An 11,422-nucleotide genomic window follows, 5' to 3' on the forward strand; every position below is an offset into this window, starting at 1 on the left:
GATTGTACTATTTTTGCATTCAAATGCAAATGTTTATTTTAAATTCGACTAATATTAATTTTTTATTCACAATCTCCTCATCACAGGCAGGCACAGCACTCATGTTCGTGTTTGTTGTCTGCGTCACTCACAGCACGTGCCTATATCGTGCACTATATCGAACATTTTTTATATCGTTATCGAAGAAGGTGTACCGTCAATAAATATCGATACCGTTTTATCGCCCATGCCTAATAAGAATGTGTTAAATAAATATTGGCCATCTAGAACAGATTTTCTTCACTAAGCTTGTTTGCAATGCATTCTGGGATTCCCCTCACTGCAAATCTTGGTCGACCAAACCCCAATAAGAATCTGACCAGCTCCAGACAATGACTGTGGCTGGTACCTTTGCTCGTCTGTGTCGGCATCAGGGTCCTCCGGGAGGCCGGTGAGCTCCAGCGGACCCTGAGTCTGTTCTGCACTCATCCTCTCCTTCCCCAACTCAGACGGATAGATCTGACACACACACGTCACCAATCAGACTGACATGAGATTATGAGATTGTGCAGGAAACTGATGTGATAGTTACCGTCACAGACAGCACCACGCCTCCTTTGGGCTTAAACGAACTGAAGAGAGCCAGAAGATCTTTAGCTTTCAGTCTGTCCCAGTTCATGTTACAAACCGCCAAGCGTCGGGAAGTCTAAACACACAAACATAGGAAATAACACACCAGCAACAAACAGTAACACTTCAGTACGAGGACCAATTCTCACTATTAACTAGTTGCTTATATTAGCATGCCTATTTTTAACATATTGGCTGTTTATTAGTACTTATAAAGCACATATTCTGCATGACCGTATTCTACATCCTTAATCCTACTCAATACTTAAACTTAAGAACTACCATACTAACTATTAATAAACAGCAGTTTATTGAGGCAGAAGTCATAGTTAATGGTTTGTTAATAGCGAGAATTGGACCTTAAAATAAAGTTTGACCCAACAAACACTAGAATCATATATGAATACTTTTTTAAAATACATTTTGTGTAGTAAAGCAATAAGCCCCAAGAAGCCGTGGTTTACAGTGAATTTATAACAGCTAAGGGGCATTGTTATGCGCTAAAACCCCCGTCTGTTGCCAAGCAACAGACAAACGTAAAAAAAGGTGTATGTTTGTAGTGTAATTTACAACAGCTTCGAACGTGGCTCAGCCAATCAGAATCAAGGACTGGAACTATCCGTTTTATAATAACTATTTTACCTGCATCATGCTACAAAAATAAATTTGGTTAAGAAAATGTGTTTAGATGTAGTTAAAATAATATCACATTGAAAAAAATCGTAATGGCTGTTTTTCTTGATACAATTGTAATATAATAGAAATTACTTTATTAAATATATTTTATATAACACAAATAATATTAAATCATATTTTTATTTAATAAATATACTACTGTTTAAAGGTTTGGGGTCAGTTAATTTTTTGTTAGAAAGAGATTAATACTTTTTTTTTCAGCAAGGATGCATTTAATTGAACAAAAGTGACAATGAAGAAATGTATAATGTTACCAAATATTTCTATTTCAAATAAATGCTGGTATTATGAAATTTATACTCAAAGAATTCTGAAAAATAGGTTTTTGGAGGTTTCCACCAAAAATATTAAACAGCAAAAACTTTTCAACACTGAAAATAATTTAAATATATATATATTTTGGCGTAATTGCTGCTGAAAATTCAGATTTGCATCACAGGAATAAATTACATTTTAAAATATATTCAAATACAAAACAATTATTATTTCACAATATTACAGTTTTACTGTGTTTTTGATCAAAGAAATGCAGCTTTGGTGAGCGTAAGAGTCTTCTTTCAAACATTTAACTTCTGAACAGCAGTTTATGATTAATAAAGCATTGGGATGAATCTCACGTTGTCACTGCGTGGAGCATCTTTCCACATCTCTCCCCAGTCATGCTCAATCTCCTCTTCCTCATGGCGCAGACATTCCTCCAGCTCATCATCATCATCATCTTCATCAGAGCTGGTCTCAATGTTACCCTTCCCTCGAGCCAGATCGGGTCCATTGTCGCTGTCATCACCTGACTCACTCTCGTCATCTTCATCAGCCTCCTCCTCCTCTTCAACACCAGATTCCTCGTCCTCATCTGTTAAAAACAATACAAACGGCATCAAGCCATAAATAACATAAATGAACACCACTCGTACTGTCTTCAGAAGATCCATTTTAAAACAAAACAATCAGATACATTACTCAGATTAATAATGAATATGTGACCCTGGACCACAAAACCAGTCATAAGGGTCCATTTTTGGAAATTGAGATTTATACATCATCTGAAAGCTGAATATATAAGCTTTCCATTGATGTATGGGTTTGTTAGGATAGGACAATATTTGGCCGAGATGCAACTATTTGAAAATCTGAGGGTGAAAATAAAAAATCTAAATATTGAGAAAATCACCTTTGAAGTTGTCCAAATGACGTCCATAGCAATGCATAATACTAATCAAAAATTATGTTTTGATATATTAACAGTAGGAAATTTACAAAATATCTTCATGGAACATGTTCTTTACTTAATATCCTAATGATTTTTGGCATAAAAGAAAAATCGATAATTTTGACCCATGCAATGTATTGTTGGCTATTGCTACAAATATACTTGTGCTACTTAAGACTGGTTTTGTGCTCCAGGGTCACATATATAAAATAAAGTTAATGCAGTACCTTCTTCAAACACTCTCACTCCCTTTACCAGCGGCTCTTTCGTTTTCTTAGCTTCTTTTGTCTTCGGGATCTTCTCGGTGTCTGCCTCCTCTTCAGATTCATCGCTCTCTTCTTCATCCTCAACCTGAGGTTCCTCATCAGCCTTTTTCACTTTCTGTTCCTTCTTGGGCTTTTCCGTCTGCTCGTTCTCCTCTTCTTCGTCTGACTGCTCGGAGTCAGAGAGCTTGTAGAAGCGCTTGAGGTCCTCGGTGGACGTCTGGTTGACGGGTCGGCCGCGTTTATCGACTGTATACTTCAGTTTAAAGCGTTCGTCGTGGAACATGGACTTGAAACGCTTGTCGATTTTGACTTTGCGCTCTCTGCTGGGCATCTCCCAGAAGCGAGGGTCCTTCTGGACCTTCGAGAAGCGGTCGTCACCGCTTACAGTGTTTTTGGAGGCCATGGTGATTATTTGGAAGAGCCTGATGAAAGCATCAACCTGTGAAAAACACAGAAGAGGTGCATTTCAAGTACATGTGAAACCAAGTGTATATTCATTAAAAGAAATGTCGTGAAACATTTCTTACACAGATAACCCAAAATAATGTGGTTCATGTTTCCATCTGTATAGAAAACACTCAAGTCCAACTAAATCGGTTTTCATTTCATTCAATCAGATTTCAACAAGCGCTCTTAAGTCACACAAAGACACTGATAAATTATGAAAAAGGTAGAGTGGTGCTTGTTATCAAACTTTATATTTCAGTATTACCACGATTTAACTTCATTCAAAAACGGAGGCATGTTGTCAAATTACAGTTTATAATGTTTACTTGTCATTTGGCTGTATGCAAATGTTGTGATATTCTGTATTTATTTGTTTAGTGTCTGTCTGTAATTCGCACAGCACACATTCTACAGACTGTAATGACAAATAACTAAAACACTGTGCAAGTCGTTAACTGACAAAACATCATTGCAATTTATGAAAACCCCAAGAATTCAGGACAAAACTGACTGCGCAGTAAATAAAAACATATATAAAGGCCAATACTGACCGACTGGGTTTTCGTGCGAGTTTACGGCACAGCTCCACACGTGTTTTCCCGTGATGCTTTACTACTTCCGTTACATTTGAGAAGCCACGCCCTTTTTTGCATACGGCGAGACGAAGGGCTCAAAACACACCAGACGAGTGTTTCCTTTCACTTTGACATTCCGTGTAGATTCGTAAAACTAAAGACGATATATACATAATATATAGACACAGAAGAGCAAAGAATATAAATATTCTATAGAATTTTTAGTTTTTAATAAAAATCATTTTTATTTGATCTCAGTCAACATTTCTCATTATGTTTAAATTGGTGTATTAGAACAGCTAAAACTAAAACAAAAAACTAATTAGACATTAGAATATAGACATTAAAAAAGTTATAAAAATGACAAAACAACAAAATTACTAAAACTTTTCAAAACAATTCAAATTATTCAAAGTAAATATAAAAATAAAAAGCAATTCAAAATATGAATAAAACTATAATTGATACCAAACACTAATCTGAGGCTATTGTGAGTTTGTTGCTGGAAATATAAATAGACTTACAGTAATATAATATAGGCTAATATAATATAATATAATATAATATAAACTTACAGATAAGAAATGCTTTAGTTTCATTATTCATCAGTTTTATATCACAAAATGTGACTGCGACTCCTGTTTTAATAATCACTAATTTACTAGCAATTTTACTGCTTATAATTTATTATTTCAAGTTATAAAAATGACAAAACAACAAAATTACTAAAACTTTTCAAAACAATTCAAATTATTCAAAGTAAAATAATAAAAATAAAAATCAATTCAAAATATGAATAAAACTATAATTGATACCAAACACTAATCTGAGGCTATTGTGAGTTTGTTGCTGGAAATATAAATAGACTTACAGTAATATAATATAGGCTAATATAATATAATATAATATAATATAAACTTACAGATAAGAAATGCTTTAGTTTCATTATTCATCAGTTTTATATCACAAAATGTGACTGCGACTCCTGTTTTAATAATCACTAATTTACTAGCAATTTTACTGCTTATAATTTATTATTTCATTTATTATTGTTTTTACTATTACTTACCTTTAACAAAGAAAAATGAAATTCAAACTAAAGCCACACTTTATATGTTGTATCTGTCAATTGTTCTGTATTTATTTCAACTCCCCCCCCCTTTCCGACTCAATGAATGTTGTTTTGCAGAATAGAATAGAATAGAATAGAATAGAATAGAATAGAAAAAAGTTTCTACACTCAAAGAAAGGATTCGCGAGCGTGCAGAACAAAACTCCGGCGATTTGAGCGGTGACTGGATTCTAACATAAATACATAAAAGTCATAATATAACATCTAACACAAAAGTCGACAGATGATTGGCTACATTGCTAAACGCTGCAAAAACACGCTGTAGCAACCTGAAACGTAAGTATGATGATTTTTTCTTATGAATTGTTGTTGGTTGAACTATCTTTTTTAATCTGTTTTAATATAGAACTTGATCAATTTAAGTTATAATACAGGTCGTTATTGTTTTGGTGAATGTCTGTTTCTGAGATCATAAAAAAGTGTGCCCCCTTATGAAAACAAAATGCCCCCCATTGAGAATTTTCCGGCGACGGCCCTGGTTTGAAAGTTTGGCTGAACTTCAAACTGACTCCAGCCCATGTTCCAGTGTCCGGGACTGATCCAGTCCAGGTTTTACCTCAGACACAGTCTCTGTTGTGTGACGCAGAGCTGAGCTCCCCTCCGTTTAGAGGCACGCAGAGGACTGTCTTTGAAAGAGTTGTCAGCCAGAGAAAACGAGAATTAGCACGGAAGCATGAGTCTCACTGTGAAAAGCCTCCGGGCTCTGCGATGTCTGTGGAGGGGATGGAGGTGTCTCTCCTCTCAGGGAGGCGCTATGAACGTGTTTGACAGGAGCATGAAGCGTAGGCAGAAGCAATGGGCTTCATCTTTACTAGACAGCGACAAATACGATTACATCCGAGACGAGGTGAGGTGGTTTCTTACCGTCTGATGGGCCCGTCTGTTTCTCGGAGAACTGAAGCTGTGTGAATGAACTTCTGCTTTCGTTGTGTTTGCAGGTGGGGAGCAGATTAGCAGACAGAGTTTATGATGTCTCAAGGTCACTGCCCGCTTATTAAAATACCTTTTAAACATCCTGACATTAGTTCTTAAAGAAATAGTTCAGACAAAAATATCATTTTACTCACTGGCTTGTCGCTTCAACCCTGTATGACTTTATTTTGTTTTGTGGAGCAGAAAAGCAGATATCAAGCAGAATGTCCAGTCTGCTGTTTACTAGTGCTGTCAAACGATTAATCGCGATTAATCGCATCCAAAATAAATGTTTTTGTTTGCATAATATGTGTGTGTACTGTGTCTATTTATTATGTATATATAAATGCAAACACATGCATGTATATATTTAAGAAAAATGTTGTTATATATTAAATATATATATAATATAAATGTATATATATGTAAATATTTTCAAAATATATACATGCATGTGTGTGTATTTATATATACATAATACATATACACAGTACACATACATATATTATGTAAACAAAAACTTATTTTGGATTTTGACAGCACTACTGTTTACCATACAATAGAAGTGAATGGGGACTGGGGCTGTTGAGCTCCGAAAGAGCATCATGAAAGTAGTCCATACTACTTGTGTGCTATATTTCAAGTCTTCTGAAGTCCTTTGATAGATATGGGTAATGAACAGACAAATGTAAGTATTTTTTTGCATTTTACATTTACATTTGGTCATTTAACAGACGCTGTTATCCAAAGCGACAAATAAGGATAATGGAAGCAATTAAAACCAACAAAAGAGCAGTGATATGCAAGTGCTATAACAAGTCTCAGTTAGCCTAACGCAGTACACGTAGCAAGTTTTTTTTTTTATTATATAATAAATAAAAAGAAAACCGATAGAAAAAGAATAGAGCAAGCTAGTGTTATAGGGCTTTTTTTTTGCTTTTTGTTAATTGTATAATAAATAAAAAGAAAACAAACAGATAGAATACAAAAAGAATAGAGAAGCTAGTGTTAGTTTTTTTTAAAAAAGAAAACAAGCAGTTAGAAAAATGAATAGAGTGCAAGTCTAAAAGGGGCACGTTTTTTTTAAAGAATAGAATTAGAATAGAGAGTGCTAGAGTTTTGAGAGCTCAACAACTCCAGTCCCCATCCGCTTTCAATGTAACAGCAACTTTGGCATCCTGAATAATATATCCTGTTTGTTTTCACAAGAATAAATACAGTCATGTGGGTTTTGAGTAACATGAGGGTGAGTAAATAATAACAACATTTTAATTTTTGATCCCTGAATGTCATTGCAGGACTTTCCCTCTGGCTCTGGATGTAGGATGTGGGAAGAGTCACATCGCGGAGCATTTGAGTAAGGTAGAACCGTTCGTAACATTCCTGTGAATAGCACCCTTAAAAGAAAATCTGCCTTTAGGTACTTACATTCATGATGTTGTGATACATAACGAGGTATTTTTTGATGAATGTTCACATTAAGTGAAAGGAGACTAAGGCTGTCAAGCTCTTTGTTTTCTATATTTTTCAGTTTTAAGAAAGTAAATTATTCCTTTAAATTTACACTAATTCTCTCTCTTCTCAGGACATTGTTGAACGTCTCTTTTTAACAGACATTTCAGACTCTTCCCTGGTAAGAGACTAAGCATGTCTTTATTTTACTAATGCACAGCTGCAACATAAACCTTACATTTTATAAAGGGCTATAGATTTGCCCATTCAAACCTTTGGGGTCAGTAAGACTTTTTTTTTAAAAAGAAATGAATACTTTTTTTGCCCAAGAATGCATTAAATTGAGTAAAAGTGGCACTGAAGACATTTCTAATGTTACAAAAGATTTCTATTTCAAATAAATGCTGTTCTTTTGAACTTGCAATACGGTCTCCACAAAAATATTGAGCCGCACAACTGTTTTCAACATTGATACAACGATAAAACAACAATAAAATTATCTTTTTTTTTTTACATTACTAAGAACAAGAAATATCTCTTGAGCAGCAAAACAACATATTAGAGTGATTTCTGAAGGATCATGTGAAAATTCAGTTTTTACCAGCACAGGAATAAATTGCATAAAATATATGCAAATAGAAAACAGTTATTTTAAATTGTAATAAAAGTTCACAGAATTATGTTTTTTGCTGCATTTCTGATCAGACAAATGCAGCCTTAGTGAAACTTTTTGAAACTTATTTCTCGTCCTTGTTCTTTAGAGAAATAGGAAGAAATGTGAGATGCCTACTCAGTGTGTTTTGGCAGATGAGGAGTTTTTGCCATTTAAAGAAAACACGTTTGACCTAGTGCTTAGCAGCCTGAGGTACAGTACTGCCCCAGTGCATGATGGGAAATTTAAAGAATGAACTGTCATTTATAAAGCCGTATTTGTCTCCTCAGTCTGCACTGGATCAACGACCTTCCTGGAGCTTTGAGACAGGTATGAGGATCAAACCAAGTGTGCAGTCCTGTTGCACATTATAAATAATATAAAAAACTGTTTTTGTGGTTCAGATCCACCAGGTGTTGAAGCCGGATTGCGTGTTCATTGGAGCAATGGTCGGCAGTGAGACGCTCTACGAGCTGCGATGTTCTCTGCAGTTAGCCGAGCTAGAGAGGGAGGGCGGCTTTGCGCCCCATATCTCACCCTACACAGCCGTCACTGACCTGGGCAACCTGCTGGGACAGGCCGGCTTCAAAATGCTCACTGTGGTATGAATATTTCAACGTTTGATTACGCTGATTCAACTACGTAATCTGCAGATCTGTTTTGAGTTGAATTATGTGTGACTACACTGGGGCGTTTTTGTGTTGTCATTCAGGACATTGATGAAGTTCAGGTCCATTATCCTGGTATGCTGGAGGTCATGAGTGACTTACAAGGTAAACTCTTTAAAGGGATACTCCACCCCAAAATGAAAATTTAGTCATTAATCAAAACGCAAGCAGCGTACGCTCTTCTGTGTTTTCGTTCAAATCAAAGCGTAAATACACGTAGAAAACGTATCCTTGTGTCGCGGCTGACACAGAAGAGCGTACGCTGCTTGCGTTTAGTGTTTTTTCTCCAAAATGGCGCTACGGTGATGCGGAGAGACACAGAGGAGACAAATTGTTGAATTGGAACAACATGGGGGTAAGTGATTAATGACAAAATTTTCATTTTGGGGTGGAGTATCCCTTTAAATTTGGTGTCTTGTTATGTTATGAAAAGGAGAATGTGTTTAGTTTATTCATGTACTTCAGGTATGGGTGAAAGCAACTGTGCGTGGAACAGGAAGTCACTCCTACACAGAGACACTATACTGGCGGCAGCTGCCATTTATAAAGGTGAGACCGCAAACTGGGAACTGCATCGAACGCTTGGAGGATTGAACATTTTAAATGAAATTTAAATTTCCATTGTATTTATTTTATTACATATTTATACTTTCGACAACAATAATTATATGTGGAACAGTGGTTACGCTAAAATTTAACTTATGTATTTAAATCATGTACTTCAATGCAGTCCAGGACCTCTGATATTATATTTTAATTAAATACTTGTTTGTTTAAAATTAAGGTTATTACCATGTAAATTTCAGTAGTATTGATTTTTTTTTTCTACAAGAATACTTTTATGTAGAACAGTGATTCTCAACCAGAGGGCCGCAAGATGACTTAAAATTATTTATAAGAAGACAAAAGGTTTGATATCAGCTAAAACAATTAAAAATCAAGATGTAAAATGAAATCGTATTTCATAATTCGTTCCTTTAATTCAAGAATCAGGGTTTTCATGATCTTGCATAACCTGGATATACAGTATGAGATATTGATTGATGAGTGTGATTTCTAGACCTGGAAAAGTCACAGAAATGTTATGAATATAATGTATATATGTATATTTATATAATTTTGTCAATCTCTAAAACATATTATTGCATAGAAACGTCTATTTCGGAGTAAAAATAATAAAAATAAAAAAACATTGTCAAAAAAACACTGATGTAGAGACACTAAAATGTGTTTTGTTTACCTGACGATCCTAGAAATTGTGTTATTCTCTTAATTTGATTTCTTCTAGAGATGTATGGCAATGAAGATGGTTCAGTTCCAGCTACATTTCAGATCCTCTACATGATTGGCTGGAAGCCTCATGAGTCTCAGGTCTGTTGCATTTTCATTGGTCAGCATGGAACAAACCACAGCCAATCGCATTCCTCCGAAAGTGGAATTGTAGTGAGATTCTGACTTGGCCATCTTGTGATGAATTTACAGGCAAAACCAGCAAAAAGGGGTTCGGCGAATGTCTCGTTTGCCGATCTGTCAAAAATAAGCAAACTTCAGACCGACCACCAGAAAACCAATGAAAAACCCTAGGACAGGAAGAAGTTTTATCCTCAAATCAACTCCGGATCTGCTTTACTTACATGAACATGATTACACACGAACGTTCCATCAATCAGCATGGAACAAACCACAGCCAATCGCATTCCTCCGAAAGTGGAATTATAGTGAGATTCTGACTTGGCCATCTTGTGATGAATTTACAGGCAAAACCAGCAAAAAGGGGTTCGGCGAATGTCTCGTTTGCCGATCTGTCAAAAATAAGCAAACTTCAGACCGACCACCAGAAAACCAATGAAAAACCCTAGGACAGGAAGAAGTTTTATCCTCAAATCAACTCCGGATCTGCTTTACTTACATGAACATGATTACACACGAACGTTCCATCAACAAACTGTATTTTTGCAAAAGCTTCTTTTGACAATGTACTCCAACATAAATAAACAATGATTTTAATATGGTGCTAAACAATTCATGTTACTCTCTAAAACTGAGTTACCAAATCATGTTGCTCACAATTCACAAATGATTACATTCAGTTCTCAGAAATCAAAAAGCAAATGAAAATAGTGTTTTAAAAATGTATACATCTTACTCTCAGTACTCTTTTAGAGAAAACAAGCGTTCTAGTGTTCAACGGCTAATATAGCAGTATATCCCTTTCCTCCAGACATCATGAGAACAAGCTCCCCTGTACAGATCAAGTGTACAATACATTTACATACACATTCTGCATATACACATGGCTTCATAGTGCTGAAAATGAATCGTTAAGAGTTCAATAGTTATCAATAGTCATGTTATTACAGCATATTCTACTTAAACTGCATCCAGGGCAATGAGTATGACAGTAATTTTGAATCAACAGCAATCTTTTTTTTTTTCGGGAAGACATTAGCTCACACTTCATGTGCTATTTTGTGAGCTTTGACCTCTTAGTGGTTATAAAAAACAACAACAACAAAACTGCTCAATGTTAGCCCGAGTATCATGGATATATTAGTACAGATTTGCTGTAATTCATTTAATCTGGAGTACATATGGATCGGAGCCATTAACAGGCTGCCGTTCTCATTACATCATCTGAATCCAGACTAAAGTAGTGGAGATTCATTATACGCAGCAACTTAAACATGTACATGATTTAAAATGAATCACAAACCCAAGTAGCAGCTACAGGACGTCCTGTCTGTCCACAGAAACAGGCTTCATGGTCCTCGATGTAAACACAAAACGTTTGGAGCAGGACACA

The 11,422-nt window shown here is 35.5% G+C and overlaps 2 protein-coding genes and 1 long non-coding RNA gene across 3 annotated transcripts in view; 1 reads left to right on the plus strand and 2 right to left on the minus strand.

The window, feature by feature from the left end:
- Nucleotides 1-3,860, minus strand: part of LOC107747407 (ESF1 homolog) — a 7,642-nt gene extending 3,782 nt beyond the window's left edge. The window contains exons 1-5 of the mRNA XM_016561883.1: nucleotides 3,780-3,860; nucleotides 2,743-3,220; nucleotides 1,923-2,158; nucleotides 572-685; nucleotides 389-498 (exon numbers count right to left, since the gene is read on the minus strand). Coding sequence (XP_016417369.1) covers nucleotides 389-498; nucleotides 572-685; nucleotides 1,923-2,158; nucleotides 2,743-3,184 — 902 coding nt within the window. The 5' untranslated portion in view covers nucleotides 3,185-3,220; nucleotides 3,780-3,860. The remainder of the gene's footprint in view (nucleotides 1-388; nucleotides 499-571; nucleotides 686-1,922; nucleotides 2,159-2,742; nucleotides 3,221-3,779) is intronic.
- The window catches only part of LOC107747411 (uncharacterized), a 21,975-nt gene extending 12,330 nt beyond the window's left edge, over nucleotides 1-9,645 (minus strand). The window contains exons 1-2 of the long non-coding RNA XR_001640802.1: nucleotides 9,635-9,645; nucleotides 4,522-4,528 (exon numbers count right to left, since the gene is read on the minus strand). This is a non-coding gene — a long non-coding RNA (uncharacterized LOC107747411). The remainder of the gene's footprint in view (nucleotides 1-4,521; nucleotides 4,529-9,634) is intronic.
- Nucleotides 5,490-10,278, plus strand: LOC107747410 (NADH dehydrogenase [ubiquinone] 1 alpha subcomplex assembly factor 5). Its single transcript, XM_016561889.1, has 11 exons — nucleotides 5,490-5,782; nucleotides 5,874-5,914; nucleotides 7,146-7,209; nucleotides 7,433-7,480; nucleotides 8,061-8,164; nucleotides 8,242-8,281; nucleotides 8,356-8,553; nucleotides 8,664-8,724; nucleotides 9,085-9,168; nucleotides 9,908-9,990; nucleotides 10,102-10,278. Exons 1-11 carry the CDS (start codon nucleotides 5,609-5,611, stop codon nucleotides 10,201-10,203), a joined length of 999 nt encoding a protein of 332 aa, XP_016417375.1. The 5' UTR covers nucleotides 5,490-5,608; the 3' UTR covers nucleotides 10,204-10,278.
- The last annotated feature ends 1,144 nt before the right edge of the window (nucleotides 10,279-11,422 follow it).

Source organism: Sinocyclocheilus rhinocerous, unplaced genomic scaffold, assembly GCF_001515625.1.
Source record: "Sinocyclocheilus rhinocerous isolate Xijiao unplaced genomic scaffold, SAMN03320098_v1.1 scaffold229, whole genome shotgun sequence".
NCBI classification, from domain to species: Eukaryota; Metazoa; Chordata; class Actinopteri; order Cypriniformes; family Cyprinidae; genus Sinocyclocheilus; species Sinocyclocheilus rhinocerous.